This window comes from Heterocephalus glaber, unplaced genomic scaffold (assembly GCF_053883595.1).
Source record: "Heterocephalus glaber isolate CG9 unplaced genomic scaffold, H.glaber_assembly_v1.0 deba00001523, whole genome shotgun sequence".
In the NCBI taxonomy this organism is placed as follows: Eukaryota; Metazoa; Chordata; class Mammalia; order Rodentia; family Bathyergidae; genus Heterocephalus; species Heterocephalus glaber.
Window position 1 is genome coordinate 17,738,212 of NW_028258327.1, and position 25,865 is coordinate 17,764,076.

The 25,865-nt window shown below is 41.8% G+C and overlaps 1 protein-coding gene and 1 pseudogene across 6 annotated transcripts in view; both read left to right on the forward strand.

The window, feature by feature from the left end:
• The first annotated feature begins 1,451 nt into the window (after positions 1-1,451).
• Positions 1,452-12,259, forward strand: LOC147824978 (methylosome subunit pICln pseudogene; annotated as a pseudogene). Its single transcript, XR_015441539.1, has one exon. The product of XR_015441539.1 is annotated as a methylosome subunit pICln pseudogene (transcript).
• Positions 12,260-14,600: 2,341 nt separating this feature from the next.
• The window catches only part of Mdn1 (midasin AAA ATPase 1), a 160,032-nt gene continuing 148,767 nt past the window's right edge, over positions 14,601-25,865 (forward strand). For all 5 annotated transcript variants that reach the window (XR_002388006.2, XM_021240695.2, XM_021240696.2 and 2 more), the window contains exons 1-2: positions 14,601-14,881; positions 23,577-23,803. Coding sequence is in view for 4 of the 5 variants with exons in the window: in XM_021240695.2 (XP_021096354.2) it covers positions 14,780-14,881; positions 23,577-23,803 (329 nt within the window). In the remaining variant the exon portion in view is untranslated. The remainder of the gene's footprint in view (positions 14,882-23,576; positions 23,804-25,865) is intronic.

Genomic DNA, 25,865 nt, shown 5'->3' on the forward strand with positions numbered 1-25,865 from the left:
GTTTGTAGCCTGGATAGGATAAAAGAGAAAGGAAGGCTCACTGCTGCTGTCTACTGCCTTGTTGCTTGCCCTGCCATGGACTGTTTCTCTTCTGCGGTGCCCCTCTCCCATGCCATCCTACCTTGGAGCCAGCCACCTATGAACTGAAACCTCTACAAACTGTGAGCTGAAATAAACCTTTCATTTTTTCACTTTGGGTGTCAGGTATTTTGTCTTAGCACTGAGAAAAGTAAGACATAAAGCCTCATCTAAAAATTACAGGGTATTTTGAAAGAGATTCATATTATTTTTATATGCAGTCATTAGAAAGTTCAGGTTTGATGCCCGGTAACAAAAAAAAGCAAGTTGAGGATTTTCATCTAGTAGCTGTATTTTTATTTATTTATTTTATTTTATTTTTGGTACCAGGGATCAAACTCGGGTCCTTGTGCTTGCACAACAGGTGGCGAAACCACTGAGCTAAATCCCCAGCCGTAGTAGCAGTATTGAGAGTAGTTTCTGGGTTGCTTTGAGGAATGGGGGATACCAGGAGTTGAACCCAGGGCTTTAGCATTGAACTAAATCCCAAGACCTTTTCAAATTTTGAGACACACTCTAGCTAAATCACTGAGTTGCCCAGGCTGTGCTCAAATTTGTGATCCTCCTGCCTTAGCCTCCCAAAGTGCTGAGATTATAGGCCTGCTCTACCAGGCCCAGCCAACTATATTTCTTGAGTGCTTTTTCACCCATTAGCTCATCTGGTTTTGGAGGCTTGGCCTGAACCATCATCTCAACATTTGTTGACCAGTCTAAATTTTCCACAGGCGCTTCATTACTTTTAGTTATTTCTTTTGATAGAGGACAACAGAATTCACTAGCAGCTTTTACACTTTCCAAAATACCAAACTCATCTTGTGTTTTCAACTTTGTCCCAACTTCAGACAGACACATTTCTCAAAGCCTACTGTGCAAAATTGCGGATTCCATACTTTCAATACTATTTTCTGTTGCTTATTTATATTTCTCTGAATTTATACACTGATAGCAAAGTGAGTCTCATGCTTAGTTCTCAGTGGTGTTCTCTTTCATCTGCTAGGTCCCACTTGTTATGCCAAGTTCACAGGGTTACAGTGCCTCAGCCACATGGCCCAGAATATGCTTCCATTTTACGCCCGAATATACTAATAATTACAAAATTATTATTTTTTTGATACTGGGGATCAAACTCAGGACCTTGCACTTGCAAGGCAGGTGCAGTGCCACTGAGCTAAATCCCCAGCCCTCTGAATATACTATTACTAATAATAGTTCCATGCCAGCATGGGTTACATACTGAGTTGAAAACTGGCTCCTGGATTGTATAGCAAGATCCTGTCTCAAGATACTGAAAGGAAGGAAGGAAGGGAAAGAGGGAGGGAGGGCAAAAAGGGTGAGGCAGGAGATCACAAGTTTCACCCAACCTGGGCAACTTAGCAAGACCCTGTGTCAATTTTTTTTGAAAAAAAAAGAATACAAGATTAACCATCCCAGAGAATGATACAGTGACGTATTCTGCCTAACAATGCAACATATAACCTAAAATACACTAATTCTTCTCCAAAATCTCAACAGTCTGAACATAAGTTTAGATTTCAAAGTTGTATCTAAAACTCAAGGCAAACTTAGCTGTGAACCCCTCTAAAATTCAGGAACCAAGTTATACATGTTTCCACGATACAATGGTACAAGGTAAACATTTCCATTACAAAATGGAGGAATAGAAGGATAGAAATCAGACAAAGCAAAACCAAAATCCAGCAGGGTAAACATTAAGTCTTGTAGCTTCCTGTCTGGCAACTGGGGCACATGGTCCTGAGACAGTTCCAGGGGCATTGGGCAGCTCAACCCCTATGCCCCCTATAGGCTCGCCAATTGTAGCCCACACAGCCTCTCGCGTGGACTGGCTTTGCTCACTTAACTTTGGCTTTTTCCAGCATCCATTCCATGTTTTGGCATCTCCAATTTTCAGGAATCTCCATTGCAGCTTTAGTTTCACTCCCACAGCTTCACAATTGCCTTCTCAAAGGTTCCTGGCACTGACCAACCCTGTCACACATGACCTGGCCTTGCAGGACCTTCTTTGAAATTTGGATAGAACTCCCAACTCTTGAATTCTGCACACCTGTAAAACCAGCATCATATGAATGATGCCAAAGCCTGTCACTAACACAAGTAGTAGCTGTGCTCCCTTGGACCAAAGCTCCACAGGCTCTTGGTACCAGCAAGGCTGAGTAGGGTGAAATCAATCTCAGGGAATCAATTCTCTAGGTGGCCATTTCGGAGCAGGGGAGTAAGGAACTCATCTCAAACCATCTTTTTAGTAGCACTGATCTCTTCAACAACTACTCTTTCCTGAGTAATTGTTTTAAGAAGCACTTCTTTTCTGGCCAAACTGCAAGCTTGGCATGATACCAGTTTTGTGTTAAAAAGAGCATTGTGGGTGTATAATAACCACGTTTATTCTTTAGAATATTTCTATTGATGCATTTTAAATTTTATGAGTTTTATTATATTAATGAGTAAACAGGAAAAGATCTCAAAAAACGTTGAACTTTTAATATTGTTTATTAAAAAAGCATCAGTTTTCAACATCGACTGGTTTTTGGCTTACAAAGTCTAAAAAATAACAAATTCCTATATGAACTACAATGAAAATACTAATAGAACTCTGCAACAAAAATAATCTTTGCTTCCAAGATTTAGCTATTATAAACTGTGCCGGTATAAACATGGGTGTGCATATATCGCTGTGGTATGATGCTTTTAATTCTTTGGGGGAAGATAAGAAGAGGTATAGCTGGGTTAAATGGAACCTCGAGTTTTAGTTTTTTGAGAAATCTCTACACTGATTTCCACAGTGGTTGCACCAGTCTGTACTCCCACCAACAGTGGAGAAGGGTTCCTTTTTCCGCACAGCTCCTCCAGCATTTGCTATTGGTTGATTACTTGATAGCAGCCATTCTTTTTGGAGTGAGATGGAATCTCAGCATTGTTTTAATTTTCATTTCACAAATGACCAGTGATGTTGAACTTTTTTTTATACATTTATTTTCTCTTTCTAATTCTTCATCTGAGAAGTGCCTTTTCATTTCAGATGCCCATTTCTTGACTGGGTCTTTAAATTTGGGGGGGGGGTGTCTGATTTTCTTTTTGAGTTCTTTATATGTTCTAGATATTAGTCCTTTATCTGAATAGCTGGTAAAAAAATTTTCCCACATTGTGGGTTGTCTCTTCACTCTGTTGGTTTCTCTTGCTCTGCAAAAGCTTTTTAATAAGATGAGGTCCCAGTTGTTGATTTTTATAGTATTTCCTGTGTGGTCTGGGTTTTGTTCATGAAGTCTTTGCCTACTCCTATATCCTCAAGTGTTCTACCTATTCTCTCTTCCTGCAGATTGTTTCCATTTTAATATTTAGATATTTGATCCATTGTAACTTTAGGTGAAAGATATGGGTCTAGTTTCAATCTTCAGCACGTGGAAAGCCAGTTTTTCCAGCACCATTTATTAAAGAGGCTATCTTTCTTCTAGTGAAGGTGTTTGGCTCCTTTGTCAAAGATAAGGTGGCTGAGTATATCTGGAGTTGTAAGTTGTTTTGGCATCCTCTAGTCTGTTCCATAGATCCTCAGATCTGTTCTTTCTTTCTGTTTTCCGGTACTGGGGATCAAACTCAGAACCTTGCATTTGTGAGACAAGGCTAAATCCCCTGCCCTCAGGTCTGTTCTTTTGCCAGTACCGTGCTGTGTTTTTGTTTTGCGCGGTGGGGGGGGATTGGTACCGTGGATCAAACTCAGGATCTTGTGCTTGTGAGGCAGGCAGCGGAACCACTGAGCTAAATCCAGGCTGTTTTTATCACAGTAGCTTTGTAGTATAATTTAAAGTCAGGGATTGTGATATTCCCTGCCTTGCCTTTGTTGCCCAGAATTACCTTTGCTATTCTAGTTCTCTTCTGGTTCCAAATGAATTTTAGAATTGTTTTCTCTAATTCTGTGAGATACGCTGTTGGAATTTTGATTTGGATTGCATTGAATCTGTATAACAATTTTGGAAGTATGGCCATTTTTTTATTGGTTTTTTTTTTTTTTTTTTTTTTTGGTACCAGGGATCGAACTTGGGTCCTTGCTCTTGCGCAGCAGGCGATGGAACCACTGAGCTAAATCCCCGGCCCAATATGGCCATTTTTACTATATTGGTTTTTCCTATCCAAGAATAAGGGCTGTTTCATTTTCTGATGCCCTCTTCAATCTCCTTTTTCAGAGTGCTGTAGTTTTCAATGTAGAGGTCTTTTACTTCCTTCATTAGATTGATTCCTAGGTATTTCTTTTCTTTTTTTTTTTTTTTTGGATGGCATTATGAAAGGGATTGTTTCTCTTAATTTCTCTCCGTGAGTCTGTTATTTGTGTACAGGAAGACTATTGATTTTTGAGTGTTGACTTTGTATCCAGCTATGCCACTAAATTTTGTTATCAAATGTAAAAGTCTTTTGGTGGAGCTTTTGGGGTCTTCTATGTAGAGTATCATGTCATCCACAAATAATGATAATTTAACTTCTTCCTTTCTTTAAAGGAGTTCTTCCAGAACTATATTGAACAAGAGTGGTGGTAGTAGCCATCCTTGTTTTGTTCCTGATTTTAGAGTGAAAGCTTTCAGTTTTTGTCCATTTAGTATGATGTTGGCTGTGGGTTTGTCATAGATGGCTTTTATCAGATTGAGATTAAGATGGTTAAAACATGCATTTAGCAGAAAATGCAATATCTTCTATTTTCACCTTTTTTTTTTGGTACTGGGGATTGAACTCAGGACCTTGCACTTGCAAGGGAGGTGCCAGAACCACTGAGCTAAATCTCCAGCCCCAGAAAATGCAATATCAATAAAATAAAATATCAACTGTGTGATGAGTGCTTAGAATAGACATCAACATTTTCAGATGAGCCATTTAATTGCTTACAAAACCTAAAAGATAACATCAAAAATAAAAATGTATGTGAACTGCAATGTACATACAAACAAAATTATACCACAGAAATTCCTGACAGGTGAACAGTCAGGTACAACATCACAAAGACCCACCTCAACAACAAGAAGACCAAAAAGATGTCAACTGTGCCCTACAAGAAAGAATAGGAAAACAAAACATGTACTATCAGCATAAGTGATATCTGTACATGGAACATGGAACATGGAACATGAAGATGTCATGAACATAGACCTCCCTGTTCACTTATCAGCTCACCATTGTGTTCCACAATCTTTTTGTGTAGTCCCCCGGGCAGAAACATTTTGTTCTTCCTCTATTGTAAATGATCTCTTATGAGTTCCAGTCCCAGTCCTCTAAGAAAATTTCTCCATGATTTTTCACACTTATTATTTTCTTTGTAAACCATCAGCTATCCCACACATGTTTAGAATCGAATAAAACACAACCGTTGATCAATACTTTGTGCTTCAAGTGACCTCATAATTGCTGCATAACTCAACAACATCCACTCCACCTTTGGTTTTGTTGTAGAAAGTTACCACCTCAAGCTTTAGTTTTGTTGATGTTTCCCTGTCAGTTTTTCTATCATGGTGCAATATTGACAGCAGTACTAGTTTGTTTTTCTTTGCCATAACAAGGCCAATATTATGTCTTTCTGAAATCAAAGGTTGTACTATGCAGTTCTCTTCATAAATTGCAACATTTCATCAGGAATTTCTGCTTTGTTCTTGTGTACAGTTCCTATGCTGGTCAACTTGTTCTCTGTTAGCAAATGTAACATCAATCAAAAACTGGTAAACCAATTGTTGATTGTCACATTAGGAGATGAAAGCAGCAAGTCTGTTCACAACATCATTCAATTTATTACTATATGAATAAAGTCTTGGTAGCTGAGTTCCAGGATAAATTTCTAAATTGAAAGTATAATATGTCTTCACATCTACCAGGGGATGTATTTTTATGCTGTATTTTGAAGGCTTTTTTGTCATATGGTGCCTGATGCTACAGTGACTACAAAATGTTGCAAGATGTTCATCAATAGTCATGTATTCAGATGGTGTGTAACTTCCTTGATAGTTAACCACAAAACTCAAACAGTGAGCAGATAGAAGCCAGATTATCAGTTCTTTTTCTTTTTTGGCAGGTGCTTTTGTCATCAAACCTCAGGCTTTTTTTTGAGACAGGGTCTCACTTTATAGTTTAGGCTGACTTGAACTCACCATGTAACCTAGGCTGGCCTCAAACTTTTGGCAATCCTCCTGTGTCAGCCTCTCTCATGGTGGGATTACAGGGATGTACCACCACCCCTGGCTAACCTCAGGCAATTTAGAAGGAAACCAAATCTTAGTGTCATTGTTATTCTACAAACCTCAAGCCCACACCCTTAGTCTCTCCATCAGTCTTTTACATTCCTGCAACTACCATGAGAAAGCCCTGCTAAGTACAGAAGCTCTATGAATATTTTCAGTTCTGCTAGGGAGGTGTCATAATAAATATTTTTTTGAGTATAGCTATTGGAGCATACAGAACATTTTACTTGTATCATCATTTGTGTATTTCACAACATCTTGTATTTTGTCTGTTACAAACAATTTCCAACACTGAATGGCAGTGCTGGCATTCTGTCCAATAGGTTTCACACCTGCCAGGATCCTCATTATATTTTCAGACTTGTTTCTAACATTCTGTCACTCCATTTGGTTGTCTGACCATTTTGTATCATTTCAACTAGTCAAATATATACTCACATTGCTGTTTTATTTATCATCAAAATAAAGGACATCTTCATTCCTGTGTCATTATTAGTTGATTCTTGTTCCATTTACTGTCACAGAAACTGGCTCACATGCCCATTGTCAAAGTCATCATCATCATCATCTGTGCATAAGCTACCTGATGATTCACTTTCAACCTCCTCCAAAATTTGCAAATCTGGTTTTTCATGTGCCATTGTACTGAATTTGTGTTCCTGATTTCTCCAGGTGCAGCTGTTGTGAGCTGTTGCACCCAGTGAGAAAGAACCAACCAGAGACTGATATTAAATCCACACAGGAGTTTATTACTGGCCGGGACTGAGCCGAGCATAGGACTTGAGCCCCGACTGGGGGAAGATTAACATATTTTATACACCTTTGAGGCCAGCAGTTTCTAGGCCCCCCTATGGGATAGAACTAGTAAAGCAAGCAAAAGGTACAGAAGCGGAACATTAGAACATTTGTAAAAAAATAGTTGATTAATTGTTGTTTCTAAAGAGACTTTCTATGGGGAGGAAGTTTCTAAGCTTCCTCCTTCTGAGTTCATCTAAAGGCCAGGCAGGTGGGTCAGGTAACAATATGGAGTCTGTCCTGTTAACTAGGGTCCTTCGTGAGCCACACCCACATTCCCCTATGGTACATGACATGTTTACATAACAGAAGAATGGTATAGGTGTACAATATTTTATCCACTGTGATTCCCATGGAGACATACACAAAAACTTACACAAGCATTTTGTAGGAAAAAGTCTCATTTTGATATTTTTGTACATGTACATACACCTTACCATTCATTGTACCAAGTGATTAAGCACAAAGATTGCTTCTGTACCCCCCAAGTGCAGCTACTGAGATGCACAGCTGGCTACTATTATGCTAAAGTACAAATTAACAGTAAAAAAGTATAAGATAGGTTTTTGTAACCCAATGTAATATACTTCCTGCTCTGCCTTTTCCTTATAGAACTCGCTATAAATCTGGCTAAAAGCTGCCAGAGAGCCAGGCAAAGTGGTCCACAGCTGTAATCCCAGCAGGAGGACAAGTTTGATATCAGCTTTGGCAACTTCATAACTTAGTGAGATCCCATCTCAAAAAGAGGGGGAGTGAGCCAGGGATCTAGCTCAGTAGTTCTGTCACCTCCCTTGAAAGCATAAGGTCCTAAGTTCAATCCCGGTGCCAAAAAAAAAAAAAAAAAAAAAATTAGGGCCAGGGATTTAGCTCAGTGGTTCTGCCACCTGCCTCACAAGCACAAGGTCCCGAGTTCGATCCCTGGTACCAAAAAAAAAAAAAAGGAGGAGTAATAGGATGGATATGAGCAAAATATACACATTGAAATCCCACACCCATGTGGAATTAGTGGGGTGGGCGGCACAAGATGAGCTGACAGGGATGGTAAAAAATGATCAAAGTATGCCATATGCATCTATGAATCTGCTAAAATGAAACCTATAGCAGCCTGAACATTGGGCTGCCTTGAAATTTCCACCAGATCAATTAGTCTGCCACCATTAAATTTAGCCTCTCACAAAGTCTAAGGACATGGGCAAAATGTAGACAAATTCTTTGTCAGAATAAGATCATGGGGCCAGGGGTTTAGCTCAGTAGTTCTGCCGCCTACCTCGCAAGCGGAAGGACCCGAGTTTGATCCCCAGTACCAAAAAAAAAAGTAACAGAATAAGATCATGGGTGTTTCGATGCTCCCAGCTACAATGAGCTTCCTCAAAAGTTTTTCACTGCCAGGGCCAGCTGAGGGGCACCAGCAGCCAGATCCCAAGGCTATGCTGAATGGGAACAGCCTTGGCACTTGGTACCCTTTATATTGCTGAGAGCTGCCTGTCTTGGTTAGATGGTTCCGGATTAGGTTTCTCACTGGAATTCCCCATTAGTTTATATGCTGTGTCCAGGGACCTAAATGCCTATCCACAAGAGCATTTGTATGTTATGGTGAATGCTAAATTTGGAGAAGAAAATAATTTCTTGCTGATGAAGAGGAAGACAGTGATGATGATGTTTTGTTTTTGGTACTGGGGATTGAACTCAGGACCTTTTGCTTGCGAGGTAGATGGCGGAACCACTGAGCTAAAGCCCCAGCAAGATATTGAACCTATTACTGAATTTAGATTTGTGCCTAGTGATAAGTTAGCATTGGAAGCAATGTTCACTGCAATGTGTGAATGTTGGGCCTTGCATCCTTTATCTGAAGGATGAAGACTCAGATGATTATGATGGAGAAGAGTATGATGTGGAAGCACAGGAACAAGGAAGGGGATATTCCCACATTTTTATACCTATGAAGGATTATTCCATTTAACAACAGAATGGCAAGCCACGTTGGAGAGACTAGAAGGAATGCTTTTCCAGTCTGTGAGTAGCCGATATAACATGGCTGGAGGATGGACAGAAAATTCATTAAGAGATTATGAAGATTGCATGGAAGTGGATACTACACCAGCAATTGCAGGACAGTTTGAGAATGCAGATGTTGATCACTGAAAATGATTTATGTTGCTTTCAAGTTCTGTTCATAAGTGTAGGAGAGAACTTGGTGCCTCTCCACTCTAAAGGGAGGTTGATGAAAGTCTTTTGCCTTCTTCAAAACTCACTTAAGGGCCGGGGATTTAGCTCCGTGGTTCCGCTGCCTGCCCCACAAGTGCAAGGTCCTGAGTTTGACCCCCCCACCCGTACCAAAACAAACAAACAAACAAAAAATAAAAGTGCTTATGGCTAGCTTCTGTCCCTTCTGCCGTTTTTTCCAGTCTGCTTTGTTATAGCCTGTTAAGTTATATCCTTTAATTTCTACCTTCTTAGGTTAGTTTTCTGTAACAGAGCAAGTGAACTTGGATGAGGTCCTTAAAGTACCTTTGATACTTGTTTTGTCTTTGTAATAGCTTAACAAATAAATCTAGGTTTTCTATTAAAAAAAGAGTAAGATCAAGATACACAGTATATTATCTATTCTCTATTTTGTTATAAAATTTTGTTTTATTTTTTCATAGAAGAGTGCTTTTATATTTTTATTAATATTTACTTGTATTACATTTTTTTCCATTTAGTTTCTTTGTACATTTTAGGTATACAATACAGTTACATTCATCATTGGGATCTTGTACCTTTACATGATTTACCTTGGTTCTTATTTTTTTCCCATTTCCCTGCCCTCCCTTCACCCCCTCCACCCTTCCCTATTTACAAAGACGTTGTTTCCATGTACATTTTTAACAATGTAATATGAATGGCCTCTAGCCTTATTCCCCTGTAGAGTCTTCAATCCCATCTAAAACCTCATGAGCATAGTCTTCACTATCTGCATTCCAAATTATCAACATTCTGGCCTTTTGAGCCCTGGCCAGAATTACCTGATAAGCTCTGCCTTCAGCTTTCTGGGCTTTCTCTACCCTAATTCTCCACTTTTTTCTAAACTCCAATAAACTAGTATCCAAGACTTCTGAGCCACATGGTCAGGTATAGCAACAACCCAAACCTCAGCATTAATTTTCTGTATTGGTCAGCTTTGCTTTTTGCTTATAGCTCTCACTACGAATTTGGCTAGATTTCAGCTCACTGGAAGCTGTAACCAAGTATCTGAGAACAACAATTTAAAAGAAGAAAGGGTCTGTTTTGGCTCACGGTTTCACAGGTTTCAGTTGATGGTCAGCTGGCTTTGAGGCAGCAGCATCATAGCTGAAGGGCATGGTAGAAGAACTGCTCAACTCATAGTAGCCAGGAAGTAGAGGACAGGGAGGAGTCAGAGAAGAGGTTAGGGATCAGGTATAGTCCCCATAGTAACATGCCATGACCCATCAAGCATGCCTAGAAGTGTGCTTTAATAATCTCCTGGCTATCTCTCAAAGCAATCAAGATTAACCATCTAAGCCAAGCATGGTGGTGCTGGTTTGTACATTATTATTCTGCATGCTTGAGGCCTTTGGTTTGGTCCTTAGCTCAAAAACAAAACAAAAAACCCAAACAGGTTGGTGGCATATGCCTATAATCCCAGCACTTGGGGGCTGAGGCAGGAGGATCCCAAGTTCAATGCCAACCTGGTCTACATAGCAAATCTTTCAACAAACAAAATAGTTTCACACATTTTTGAAAACTTCTGAAAGCAAAGAGGAAAAAGAGGAATTTCTTGCAACATCACCATCATCATTATTATTAGAGCGGAGGATGCCGGGATCAAAACCAGGGCCTCATGCATGCCAAGCATGTATTGTACCACTGAGCTACATTCATAGCCCAGCCTCTTATTTTAAATTTGTATTTGCTCTCACATAGTTTATAAGTAGATAGTACATTAATGTCTAAATGGATATGTTTATAATTTATACAGTAACAAGTAAATTGCTCCTTAGTTTCCAAGTCATAAATACCTGGGAGAATCAAATATTCATTAAAAAACACCTATTATATATAAGATACAGTATGTTAGTGCTTATGGGAGATATAATGATGAGCAAGGCATTTCCCATGTTTCATGAGTTTCGTGTTTGGTTTTTGGAGACAGGGTGTCATTATGTATTTCATGGTTGGCCCTGAACTCTCCATGTAGCCTGTGTGAGACCTGAGTAACTCCATTTTAAAATTTGGCCCCATCTTAGAGTAAGGTGGCCTGGACATAAGTTCTAGTTCCAAGAAAAACCACAAGATGCACTTTGGCCACCTGCCTGTGATAATGTTCAACAGTCCCCTAACAACTAGCCTAGCAACAGCTAATCAGTAGCTGCCTCAATGTCCCAGATGCTCTTCTCGATGGCCTGCAACAGCTAATCAGTAGTTACCCCAATACCCCAGTATCCCAGATGTTCTTTTCGATGACTTGAACAGCTGTTTGCAGTTCAGCACGCAAGGCCCAACCAATTAGGTTTAAACTTTCAAAACTTGCTAAATGCTAGCCAATTGTGTGATTTGCGTGTGATTTAAAACCCCGCGCCTTTTTGAAACCCCGCGCCTTGCTGTAGCCTCTATAAAAACCCCTGGTGTTTTAGAGTCGAGGCTCTCAATCCTGACCCGCTGCATCGGTGTTGGATGAGAGTCCCTGCTTGAGCTTGAATAAACGACCCTCGTGTGTTTGCATCGGAATCGGCTCCTTGGTGGTCTTTGGGGATCTCGCGATCTGGGCACAACACCTGCAGGATCCACAAACTCAAAACGCCCGTCTCAGCCTCTGGAGTGTTGAGATTATAAGCATGTGACACTATACCCAGCTTCTTAGGAACTTTTATTGACTGATAGACACAGAATCAGAACTTCTAAAGAAAAACCAAGGCCTAGGAAAGGTAAGTAATATATATGGGAAGAAAAATTCCTTTTTCCTCTACTCTATTAGGTATAGTGCCTGGGCCCTGCAAATTAGGCAAAAGCCAGATTTACAGTAGGTTATTATGTATACTGTCCACAGAATTTTATCATATAGAAGTTTTAAAATTTTTTATTACTACATGTTTGCAGTACATAATGATTACATTCATGCTAAGAAGTTGGTACATGAGACATCTTAATTCCTTTTTTTTTTTTTTTTTGGTGCCGAGGATCGAACTCTGGTCCTTGCGCTTGGAAGGCAGGCAGCGGAACCACTGAGCTAAGTCCCCAGCCCTTGTTTTTTTTTTTTTTGGTACCGGGGATCGAATTTGGGTACTTGAGCTTGCGCAGCAGGCAGCGAAACCACTGAGCTAAATCCCCGGCCCAGCCCTTATCTTTCTTTACCGCAAACATAAACTACAATGGATGACCCTATCTCAATCCTCCTCTCTCAAAGCTACCCCTGTACCACCCTTAACCATAGAAAAGGGATCTATAATTATAATAGATACAAAGACAAACCAAATATTGACATACAGTAATTATCTACTTAGTGAAACAATTACACCATTAACAGTAGAAAAGAATTCAACACATGCCTGTAATCCCAGCACTCAGGAGGAAAAGGTAGGAGGGTCTCAGCAAGTTCTGGGCCAATCTGAGCTACAGAGTAAGTTCAAGGCCAGGTGGAACTGCATAGTGACACCCTGTCTCAAAAAACAAAAGAAACAAAAAGAATTAAAAAATAGTAACATAGAGTTAACTATCTAAAGATTAATAAAGCTGATGGTGGCATATTCTGTTCCCCTTCAGTGACTTAACCTAAGTCACATAAGCTAATTAATGGTGAAGAAAAGCAACTTTATCTCAGCCCTTTACATTCAGAACCCTAGGGTAGGAAAAAATAACTTTCCCTGCACCTTTTCTAAGCTCTTTATCAAGATGGACTCTTGTTACAAAAGACAGAATGAGAGGAAAACAAACGTTTATTTTTTTTCCATTAAGTTTATTGGTACATTTTAGGTATGGAATAATAAACATGTTTATTAACATGGAGATACTCTAGGAAAAATTTATAAATCTCCTAGAGTAAATTTCAGAGGTTGGGTTTTGTTTTGTTATCGGGGATCAAACTCTGGTCCTGGTGACTGCACAGCAGGGTGTGAAACCACTGAGCTAAATCCCAGGCCCTCAGAGGTTGGTTTTAATGTCAGGCTGAAATACTATTGTTTGCTGAAACAACAACAGCTGTGTACAAAGGCTGGACAGGAGGATGTAATCAGGAAAAATAAGTAAATAATACCACAAACTTTGCAGATTAAATTTTCTCCATTGAACTCATCATGGTGGTGAATTCATCTAATTTCAGCACTCTGTGAGGATTCCAAGTTCAAACCCAGTCTGGGCGATTTAGCAAAGTGAGACTCTGCCCCAAAATGAAAAATAAAAAATAAAAATTTACCAGCTATTCAGATAAAGGACTAATGTCTAGAATATATAAAGAACTAAAAAAAAAATGATGCAGCTCAGTGCGAATAAAAAAACATTTCCTTCTTTTTAGGAAGCTTCCTCAGAAACCTCTGGAGTCAATACTCTCCCAGCACAACCATTAATTTTTTTGTTTTTGGTACCAGGGATCGAACTCGGGTCCTTGCGTTTGCAAGGCAAGCGACAGAACCACTGAGCTAAATCCCCAGCCCAACAACCATTAATTTAATTTCATCATCGTTGATTAGTTTGGCTTATTCATGGCTTTCATATTAACACATTGTTATTTTTAAAAATATTAACTCCCTTCTGTCTCTCTTAGACAGCTTTCTTTCTCTCAATAAATTTTTCCTACTCTTAAAAAAAATATATTTTTAATGTACTCTATTCGTCTTACTGGCTTCAGAATTTTGTTGTTGGTTGTGTCTTTTGCAACAGGGCCTTGCTATGTAGCCCAAGCTGGCCTCAAACTCAGGAGCCTCCTCCTGCCTTAGCCTTCCCAATGGTGGGATTACAGGCTGGTGCCACCACATTCCAGGTTAAGAGTATTCTTTAGTATATATACTGTATTTATGGAACAACTGTTTCAATACTTATATTAAGTACGCTTCACGAGCTGTTTGTCACACCGGGATGTGCCTTGCTGGACGGTGTCTGGAAGACCTTGTGAGACAAGAGAATTTTCTTTTTTTTTTTGGTACCAGGGATCGAACTCGGGACCTTGCGCTTGCGAGGCAGGCGCCGGAACCACTGAACTAAATCCCCGGCCCAAGACAAGAGAATTTTCGAAGGCTAAGTCCTAGAAAGCTAAATTTGTTCTTCTACATCTGATCCCTTCCCGTGCCGAGGCAAAGGGAAGGAGCATGGTGAAGTCACAAGTCCATCGGCCTCACTCCATGCCCCTGCCGGTAGAAATCTGTCTGTCCTTTCACGCGTTGTCCGGAAGTCTCCTGTCTCTTGTCACGCAGGGTCTGAGGGAATCCATCACGCAGGAATGAACCGCCACACGCCCTTCCGGCTTCCGTTCCCCTCCCCCAGCCTTTCCACCGCCTCGGGGGCGGAGCAGGCAGTGCCTGCTTTTGCAGTCGCTCGGTGGTGACGCTCAGCGCCCAGAAATCACCCCACGTGTGCTGCCGCTCCCCGGCGTTCGGCGGCCACTTTGCCTGGGGGCTTCTTCGGTGCAGCCCGGGGTCTCCGAGCGCGAGCAGCGAGCGCCGGTGGCCGCAGGGGACGCAGGCTCCGGGGCCATGGAACACCTCTCGTTGGAAGTGGCCGCCGCGCCGCTGCGGTTAATCGCTGCTAAGAACGAGAAGAGCCGCAGCGATCTGGGCAGGTTCTTGGCCAAGCAGGTACGGGAGTGAAAGGAAGAACTGCGAGCCGGCTCCTCGCACTCCCCTACCGCCCCTGGAGACCTGTGCTGTGCTAGGAGAGAGGGAAGCGGCGTCTTCTTACTCAGCCCCCTTCCCGGGCGGTGGGTGGCGGAGGCGTCCGCGCATGGGTGGGTGGTGAGCGTTTCGGAATCTCTGGGGGAGCCTTCCTCCCCCTCGCCCCCAGATGCGGAGGTCAGGCTGTGGCGGTAGGCGTTCCCTGCCAAAAGAATTGTGGCCGGGTTTTCTGAAACTTGAGGTGTGCCTGCCCTCTTAATATGCGTGTTACTTACGGGTGTATAGTGTAACCACCCTTGTCATCTTGAGTGGGTTCTGTTTTTTATTTTTGTCCTGTCTTTTCCGCTGGCCAATCATGAGTATTGATTGCGTTCTTGCTGTGCGTAAGTCACAGTGTGGTACGGAGCAGATGGATACGTCTGTGTAGGTTTCTGCCCCAAAGGAAGTTTTGTGTCTCATTTTGAACACAGTTCATAAACACACAAAGCATTTGAAGGACGAAGCTAGACAATCAGTGCCAACAAACTAACTGCAGGAATTGTGAGGTGAACTAGTTTCCTGGGAAATGAGTCTTTGCCTGGGGATTTTCTTTTTCTCATTGATTACCTCTGCCTGAACTGAGAACCCTCGCTAGGCATCTGTTCACGTTGCATTTTAATTTTCTGTTTTATGCTTCCACACTCCTGAAGTCTTTAAGCTTTTTAAGATTAGAAAATGTGTTTTAATTTTTGTAGAACTTATTTAGTCACACATGCTGTACTCACGTATATATTCCATTGCTTAGGAAAGGAGCAGTAGGGCCGGGGATTTAGCTCAGTGGTTCAGTCGCCAAGCCTCGAAATCGCAAGGTCACGAGTTCGATCTATGGTACCGAAAAAAAAAAAAAAAACAACCCAAAACATACTGAGGAAAGGACCAATGTTTGGTATGAGAAACGAGGCACTTGACCAATTTGGGATAGTTGGGAGCTCACATGGGAGCCATTTCGCTTTTCCTTTGGAGGGAGTGGTGGTGCTGGGGATCAAACCCATGGCTTCTAGGTATGGTAACCACACTCCATCACTGGCCTAAACCCCAAGCCAAGAGACATTCCAGTATGGAGATAACGAATTGAAGATGAATAGCCAAAGGGAGTTGGATATGTCTTCAGAATGTCTGGCCCCCTATCAGTGAAGTTGCAATGAAGGGACTCAGTAACGTAAATGGCAAAGTTTTTTTGGTGAGTTGGGCTAAGGAGGGAGATAGTAAATTCAGATGAGCTGAGCTTTTAAAAGGCTTCTGAGTTACCTATTTTTGCAAGCAGTATCTTTCTATAAGTGAGAATTTAAATCCTGGGCTCGGAGTGTAGTGGTTTATGGACTAGCTTTAGAGGACTTAGAACTCCCACCTTAGTAATTGAACACAAAATTGGTGTTTATGGGTCTGAGGGTGTTCCTCATTGGCAGGGAACGTGTTTGTTGTGGAAGAAGCCCTGGGTTCAAATGCCTAGTGCTCAAGGAAAAAAATTGTTGCTTATGTATTGGAATGGGGTAGGAAAAGTGTAACCTGTATTAGATTCGGTTTTTTGTTTGTTTTTGTGGTACTAGGTCAAACCAGGGGCACTCTACTACTGAGCTACAGCCCCCTGAAGCCCCAGGCCTTTACTTTTTTTTTTGATTTTTAATTTTGGTACTGGGGATCAAACTCGGAGTCCTTGCGCCTGCGAGGCAGGCAGCAGAACCACTGAGCTAAATCCCTGGCCCTTTTTTTTTGTTTTTGAGACGGGGTCTCAAACATATATCCCAGACTGGCCTTGAATTTACAATCCTCCTGCCTCAGCCTCCTGGGTGCTGGAATTACAGGTGTGCGGCACCATGCACCATGCTTGTCCCCCCCCCCCCCCCCAGTCAGGTCAGGGTCTGGCTAAATTGCCCAGGCTGGGTTTGAAATTGTGATCTTCCTGCCTCACCTTCCTGATTAGCTGGGATTACAGGCATTCACACCTGACAAGGTAATAATTACCATACAACCCTTTTGCTCAGAGAAGAGTTGATTGTATTTCCATTCTTATTTAATTCTGTTTTTGTAAACAAATGTTTTTACTGGCAAAGACTTGAAATACTGATTCTTGTTCATATTTGGGATAAGGAAAATGATTGAGTGATTATTTTGGAGACTGGGTCTTGGTATGTATTTCAGGCTGGCCTTGACCTCACTATGTAGCCCAGTTTGTCCTTGAACTTGCGGCAGTGCTCCTGCTTCAGCCTCTCAAGTGATACAGGCATGTGCCACCATACCTGGCTAGGAAAGAATTTTTTTTTTGGTACTGGGGATCGAACTCGGGTCCTTGCGCTTGCGCAGCAGGCGGCGAAACCACTGAGCTAAATCCCTGGCCCTAAGAAAGAGTTTTTAAGGCTGCGCGTGCGTCCGTGTGTGCGTGCGTGCGTGCGTGCGTGCGTGTTTTGGTACCGGGGATGGAAATTGGGACCTTCCGATTTTGAGGCAGGCAGTGGCACCACTGAGCTAAATCCCCGGGCCAGTGTGTGTTTTTGTTTGTTTTTTGTATCAGGAATCAAACACAGGACCTTGCCTTTGCCAGGCAGGCACAGTGCCACTGAGCTAAATCCCCAGCTCATCCGGTTTTTTTCTTTTCTTTTTTTTTTTTGAGACAGGATCTTGCTCTGTAGTTCAGGCTGGCCTTGAACTCACTATATGGCCCAGGCTGTCCTCAAAGTCGTGGCAACTCTCCTGGCTCAGCCTCCGGAGTGCTGGGATCATAGGCATGTGGCACCACTCGTGGCTTAAGAGTGTGCTTCTTTCTATTGTCTTTATCCTAGCTAGTGACTCTATGTCTAGTCATCTTTCCGACAGCTGGCTTTCTTCAGCTGTTTGTTTTATGGGTGGTGGAGATTGAACTCAAGGCCTCACGCACTCGAAGCCTGTGCTTACTGTTGAACTACCCCACCAACTTTTCCCCTTTTCATTCCTTTTCTTTGCAATTAAGAGTTCCTGCTATTACTTCCAAATTACTGAATCTATTCATTCCTCTCATCTCTACTATCATTGTCATCCATACTATCACTGCCCCCGCCATTGAACCCAGGGACATTATGCAAGGCCACATCCCTATACCTTTATTATTATTATTTTTTTAAGTTTTGAGACAGGGTCTCTGTAAGTTATTAAGTTGCCCAGACTGGGCCTGAACTTGAGATCTTCCTGCCTCAGCCTCCCAGAGTGCTGGGACATGTGCCACCGTGCCTGGCTCATTTTTTTTTTTTACTTAATTGCTTTTGTGCCCTCCGTTAAATTTCTTAACTCTGCTAAGTCTCAGTTTCTTGATTAAATATATGTTACATGGGGCTGAGGATTTAGCTCAGCCACACAGTGCCTGCCTGGAAAGTGTGAGGTCCTGAGTTCGATCCCCAGTACCAAAAACAAAAAACCCAATAAAATCAGGTGAGGGTGGATTTAGCTCAGTGGTACCGGGCCTACTTGGTAAGTGCAAGGTTGTGAATTGGATCCCTGGTACCAAAAAAAAAATGTGTGTGTGTGTGTGACATAAAGTAGCTACAGCATAGTTACAGGGAGTAGTTAAGAGCAGGAACTCTGGGCGGAGGATGCAGCTCATTGGTAGAGCATTTGCCTAGGCTCCACCCTCAATACTATAAAAAAAATTTTTTTAAGGACTGTGGAGCATTCTCTATGACATGAATTCCAAGCTTTGCTGTATACTAGCTTTGTCACCTTAACATTTGTATTCCTTCAGTTTCCTTATTGGTAAAATGGATTCATATCTAATATATGGATTGTTGTGATTAAATGCCTGGAATATAGTAAGTGTATCTATAAAAATGGTTGAAAATGGTTGTTGTTATTGCTATAAATAAGAATGTTGCCATAACTAGAAAATCCATGTGAGTCTGCAGTGCCTGACATGTAATAAGTCAGGTGAATGTGAACTGTAATAATTTTTTCAGCTGGGCATGGTGGCACATGCCTGTAATCTCAGCACTTGGGAGGTTGAGGCTGGGAGGTTTGCTGCGAGTTCGAGGCCAGTCTGAACTACATAGCAAGACCCTGTCTCAAAAACCTCCCCCTCCCTCCAAATTTTTTTTTTTTCTGGTGGTGGGGATCATCCATGGTAGGCAAGTGCTCTACCACAGAGTTGTAACCCAGGCCCATATATTTTCTGTGTGGGGGGTACAGAGGCTTGAAGTCAGGGCTGCTCCACCACTGAGCTAGATCTCCAGACCTTTTTTTGAGACTTAGGCTCACTAAGCTAGCCTTGAATTTAGATCCTCTTGCCTTAGCCTCCTGAGTAGCTGGGAATAAAGTTATGGGTCACTATGCCATTTTATTTATTTGTTTGTTTTTTTGGTACCAGGGATCAAACTCAGGACCTTGTGCTTGTGAGACAGGCACGGTGCTGCTGAGTTAAATCTCTGGCCCTGTTTTTGTTTTTTTGGAGACAGGGTCTCGGTTTGTAGCCCAGGCTGGCCTTGAACTCATGGTGATCCTCTTGCCTAGGCCTCTGGGATGCTGGGATTACAGCCATGTGCCACCACACGTGATTATTATTATTCCTCTTTTCTTTGGAAGTATATTTATTTTCTTGAACAGCTTTAGGTTCATAGGAACTTTGAGCAGAAGATACAGAGTCCTCCCAGGTCCCTGGCTACACTGACAGATGACACACACACACGCGCACACGCGCACGCACGCAACCAGAGTGGTCCATGAATCACTGTCACCCTACCCACCTAAATATCTTCCTGCCTTCTGGACCTAACTGTATTTCGACTCTGCGCTAATATTGTTCCTCTCTGAGGGTGGGAGGCTGGTGAGCCAGAATTTCCTGTTGGGGAGGGCTGATGAAACCTGTTGGATCAAAGATGGGCACCATTGTGACCATCAGATGACCCCTCGCCCCCTCAGAATCCCCTATCTGCTGGCCACCACACGCTGCCCCTTGGCCTCCATGACAGTTGGCATTGATAATGACTGGAAAGAACCGGAACAAGAGAGGCTCTGCCCAGATTCCCAGAAAACTTCTGCCCCATTCCCAGAAATGACATGAATATTTCTCCCCTCATTAAGTTCCCTCCTACTTCCTTTTCTCCTACCTCAGTCACCTCCCAGCAATTCCCTCCCTCCTTTCCTCCCTTTCTCCCTCCCTTCTTCCCACCTTCCCTCCTGGGCCCAAAAGCCCATGTGTTTGTAAATGCTAACTCCCTCCCACTTCTTCCATTTTTTGGCCAAGAACAGAATTTTCTTTGTTGTTCAATTGGCGCTCTGTCTTGTCACTGGTTCCTTGACACCACGAGGGAGCAGGAGGACCCAGTGTGGGTGTCAGAAATCCATGCATGAAAACAGACTAAACAGGCTCATCTTTACCTCCCCATCCAGAGTTCACAGGAGGGCTCGATCACACTCCATCATCATTCTGCCATATGGACACAGCCCCTCCAAGTCTCCTGTGCCTCCCTTCTCCATCCCTGTCTTTAACCAACTAGTACTGCCTGAGCCTCCTGGGACCCCAGTTTTGGCCTTCCCAGGAGGACAGACAGTGCGAATTTCATGCCATCCATAAGTTCAAGCCCAGCCTGGACAATTTAGTGACTTAGTGAGACTCTGTTGGAAGAGAGGGAGGGAAGGCTTGGGATGTCGCTCCATGTGGAAGCCTTGGGATCAATCCTGAACTGCTGCAAATACATACATACATACAAATAAATAATAAAACAAAAAGGCAGTGCCAGAAAAGGCCCTTGCTCTTTTGGTTCATTTTGTATTCATCTTAGCTCTGTGAGGTGGCTGGCACTAGGACACAGCATTCTACATTTTGGTCCCAGCCACTGAGAGCAAAGGTCCCTCTTAGGTGCTCCTGATCCTGGTTAGGATAACAGCAGGGGGAATACCAGAGGACCTCTGCAACTAGGAGCTGACACAGTCTTGTGTCTGTCTCTCACCCCAATTCACACCCCCCTTCCTCCAACAGAGAGGTTACATGTCCGTAGTTCCCGGGTGTGGTCGGCCAGCCCTCTCTGTGGCAGCTCTCTTGCAGCAACCTGACAGAGGAAAGCTCTTCAATCCACTGCAGCCAGGAAGCAGTGGGAGAAGGGAGGAACAGGGGCAAGAACGCAGTAAACTTTTCCAGGTCACACCCCCAGTGACCCACCCCCAACCAGGCCGTGCCTTCTAACAGCACATTTGGTACTGAACTCATTAATGAGTGATTCCACTGATGAATATGGTGCTGCCATGATCCAGTCACTTTCCAAACACGTGAGACTTGTGGAGGACATTTTAGATCTAATCCATTTTAACGGTTGACCTTATTAGAAGAAGAAAGGCATAGACAATGGCCATATAGGATTGACAGATGCTGAGATCCTAGTGGTGCAGCTGAAAGCACAGGAGCACCAAGGATTGACAGCTGCTACTAGAAGCTAGGAAGGAGCAAGAAAGGATGATTTTTCCCTTACATGTTTCAGAGGACAAATGGTTCTTCCAGTACCTTGATTTCACACTTCTAGACTCCAGGTATGATTTTTTGTTTGTTTTTGTTTTTGTTTTTCGAACTCAGGACCTTGTGCTTGTGAGGCAGGCGCAGTGCCACTGAGGTACATCCCTGGCCTAGACTCCAGATATGTGATGCAATACTTTTCTATTGCTTTAAGTCATCCAGTTTGTGATACTTTGTTATGGCAGTGCTGGGAAACTAAGAAAAAGGAAAAAAATTTACTCAGAGTACCTGTGTTACTATTTTTGTTGTTATGGGGTTTTTTTGGTACTGGGGATTGAACTCAGGACCTTGTGCTTGTGAGGCATGCAGCAGAACCAATGAGCTACATCCCCGGCCCCTGTGTTACTATTTTGATACATAGTTATTCCTCAGTTTATAATGGGTTAAATCCTGATAAATCCACTGTTAAGTTGGAAATACCTTAAGTAAAAATTTCATTTGATATAGCTAACCTACCATCCTCGGTTTCCCTAGTAACTAGGATTATAGGCATGCCCTACCTTGCCTGGTCAAATTTCTATTTTTGTTAACACAATTTTTCAGATTCCTCTTTTTTGTTTTGTGTTTTTAGACACAGACTTACCATGTAACCTAGGCTGGCCTTGAACTCAGATCCTCCTGCTTCAGCCTCCCAAATGCTGAGATTACATGTACCAGCACACCCTGCCCAGATTGCTTTTTTTTTTTTTTGTAGCAGAAATCCCTGGCCCCAGATTGCTTTTTGAAGAAAAAATTAATTACATGTTTCTGAAAGATAAAAAGATGTTCTCTGTCTACAAATCCATTTTTGGAATGGATCTGGGACAGTGGATTTGTTTTCATTAATTTTGTAGATATGTATTTTTCTCTACAGTATATCCACAGATCATATTTTTTGAAAAATACCTTTAGAGCTTGCTTATGGGGACATTCAGCAGTTGAAAACTTAAGGTTATACCCCTATGAGTCATGACCAAATTTGTTAAATTTCTGTGACTTTTTATGGAATCCTTCTATTGCCTTCTTATAACCGGTAGAATTGATAGCAAGTATTTTAAGTTAATGTCTTTCCCCAGTTAGTGCTTTGTTTGGAAACATGCTTTAGTGAGAAAATACTATTTACACCTTACACCTAGGTGTAAGGTGACCTTGTTTTGAGTGATAATTTTTTTTTTTGGTACTGGGGATCAAACTTGGGTCCTTGCGCTTGCATAGCAGGCAGCGAAACCACTGAGCTAAATCCCCAGCCCTTGAGTGATAATTAAAAAAAAATTTTTATGTTTTATTTGTGATAATTTTGGGAACAGGTTGGGGTATTGATCAAGGGTAGAGTGTTTGCCCACCCATGCCTGAGGCCCTGGGTTTGATGCTTGGTAGAAAAAAAAAAATTGTCATATTTTCACATATGTGTAGTATTTAGCTTGTGTTTAGGGTGCACTCTCAGAGTTAAAACTGTTCAGTGTGAAACTGCTTAGGATGAATTTGTAGCACTGAACTTTCTGGGTCAAAGGGCATGTCCACTTTGCTAGTTTGAACTTCATTACCTTGGCCTGTAGAGAGTCATGCAGACCTATATACACACTAGGCATATGAGATCTTTTACATACTTTTTAGTTTTCCTTTCTATGCTTGTGGATATTTTGAGCCTAGGCATTAAAATTTTTTTTTCTTTTCATTTTTTTTAAATTCTTTTATGGTACATTTAGGCATTATAATTTTGTACTTTTCTTCATCTTGTGTATCAAAGTGTGGATGTCTACTTTGAATCTCTTACTTATTTAGGTTTGAATCTAGGGTCTTCCCACTGAACTACATTGCCAGGACTTTTTAAAATTTTTATTCTCAGATGGAGGCTTGCTAAATTGCCCAGGTGGGATTTGAACTTCCTGGTTGAACTTCCCTTTAGTGCTGGTGTTACAAACATGTGCCACTGCACTCAGATGTTTTGTTTCTTAGAGGCTGAGACCTTCATTTCCGGGATATATGCATGTATGTATGTGTGTATTTTTGGTGTTGGCGATTTAGTCCAGGGCCTCTCACATGCTAATCACAAGGTCTACCATTAAGGTATATCCCCAGACCCTGTTTTTGTGATCCTCCAGTCTCCTGAGTGCTGAGATTATAGACATGGGCTATTAATATTGCCTACATAGATGTTTTATTTTGCCTCTCAAGGTGTGGACACCTCAAGATCGCCAGTGTATCCTGAGTATTTTAGCACAATTGCTACTGGATAAAGACTATACTTTGCTGCTTGGCCGCCAGCTGCGCCCTCTCCTTTTGGATTTGTTGGAAAGGAATGCTGAAGCCATTAAAACTGGAGGGCAAGTCAACCATGATCTGCATGAACGGCTCTGTGTGTCCATGAGCAGGCTCATTGGTGGCCATCCTGATGTCCTTCTGTGAGTAACAGTTTTATTCTTCATGCTTCTCCTTAAGGTGATGGAACCAGGCCGGGTGTGGTGGGACATGCCTGTAATCCCAGCACTTGGGAGGCTGAGGCAAGAGGGTTACTGTGAGTTCGAGGCCAGTCTGGGGTACAGAGTGATCTCAAGGCCAGCCTGCACTACATAATGAGACCTTGCTTCAAAAAAAAAAAAAGAAATGTGATAGAACCTTCCTTCTCTTAGGAAGTAAGGAATCTGAGTGGAGAAGGGGAAAGTTGTGTGTATAAATATAAATGATGAATTATTGAATGCTTAAAATGAACTGTATGTAATGATGTATAATTGAATTTTCGTGTTTAGTTTTAAGAAAGTAGGTTACTTTGGTACCTCACCTCATTGACATTGTACAGACATGTAATGGTAGCTTCTACCTAATGTATTCAGATAGGATGCAGCCATTTGTTCAGTAGATGAGGCCTTTTTTTAAAATTATGAGCCACATCATGTAGATAAGAAAGTTAAATATAATAGGCTTCCTCTCTTTAATTAAGGAAGTAGAAACAGACTTATGGAGAATTATGTATTTATTTTTCGCTACTAGGATTGATTCAAGAACCCTGCAAGGGGTTAAAAAGGGGATCTACCACTGAGCCCCAATTTGCAAACATTTAATACATGTGAATATTAGAGTAGAAGCAGTGTGATGACACATGCCTGTAATCCCAGCACTCAGAAGGCTGAGGCAGGAGGATTGTCCTAAGTTCGAGGACACCCTAGTCTATGTAGTGAGTTCAAGGCCAGCCTGAATTACATAGTGAGACCCTATTTTAAAAAACAACAAAACAACCGGAGTAGAGGTGTGAGAGAAATACTCCGAAACCGAGGAAATCATTAAAGGAAGAAAGATAAGTGTGTCAGCCTCTTGGAAAGTAGAGAAGTTTGGTTCTTTGGTAGATTGTGGAGAAAGAGTGAGGAGAGAAAATGAAAAGAAGCGAAATGGGCTGGGGTAGAAAAAATAGAGGAGACCAGAGAGGAGGAACCCATGTAGATGCAGGTGGACTATAGAGTCCTGAGGTCTTCATTTCTGGGTTCACATCGGTTTGAAGCCCAGTGCCTTCCATGAAGTCCCTATGGCCTTATCAGGCCTTTCTTTTGTAAAGTTTCTTATGGTCGTTTGTTACTAATTTTTCATCGAGAGCCTTTGAACTTGTCATTAGTCTTTGATGGTGAGAACATTGCTGATTTCCTGAGTCTTCTGTATTCTCTGTTAAGTTTCAAGATTCTGGTTTTTAAAATTTTGTTTGTTTGTTTGTTTGTTACTGGGGATGGAACTCAGGACCTTGTGCTTGCAAGGCAGACACCGGAACCACTGAGCTAAATCCCTGGCCCAATTCTGGTTTTTTTAAAGAATAAATTCTATTTTATTTTATCCCATTCCCCTCTTAAGCCCCCTCTCCTCCCTATGTACGAAAGCTGTTTCCATTTTTTCCTTCTATTTTCACTTTTTTTCTTGTCCCTTCCTTTCTCTTTCCCTCTTCCCTTGTTCCCCTTTCCATTTGAATACTTTCTTCCCATTTCTCAACATTCATTATATATCTCAGTCCTCATTCAAGATTCTGTTTTTAAAAGTCATCCATGGTTAGGGGAATAGCACGATGGTAGAGTGCTTACCTAGCATGCAGGAAGCCTTGGGTTTGATCTTTATCACTGGAAAAAAAAAATCAAATCCAGTTTGTTTACATTCTTCATTTTGATAAAACTTCTATTTCTAAATTTCTTCAGCTGTAACTTTGTAGATAGTTTCACATTGATTTAAGATTTATTTTGAGCCTTAATGTTTATGGAATACCTTTTTCTGAGTTCTGCATGTATCAACTCTGTTGAGAATCTTCTCTGTGGTAAATGGAAGTTCTGTGGCGTTTTGGTAAAAGAAACAAAGAACCTTATGAAACCCAAAGTGGTGTCTCTTTCTGTATCTAACAACACTTCTTTTCAAATTTTTTTTATTTTTAAAATTAAAAAAATTTTTTTTTTGGTACCAGGGATCAAACTCGGGACCTTGCGTTTGCAAGGCAGG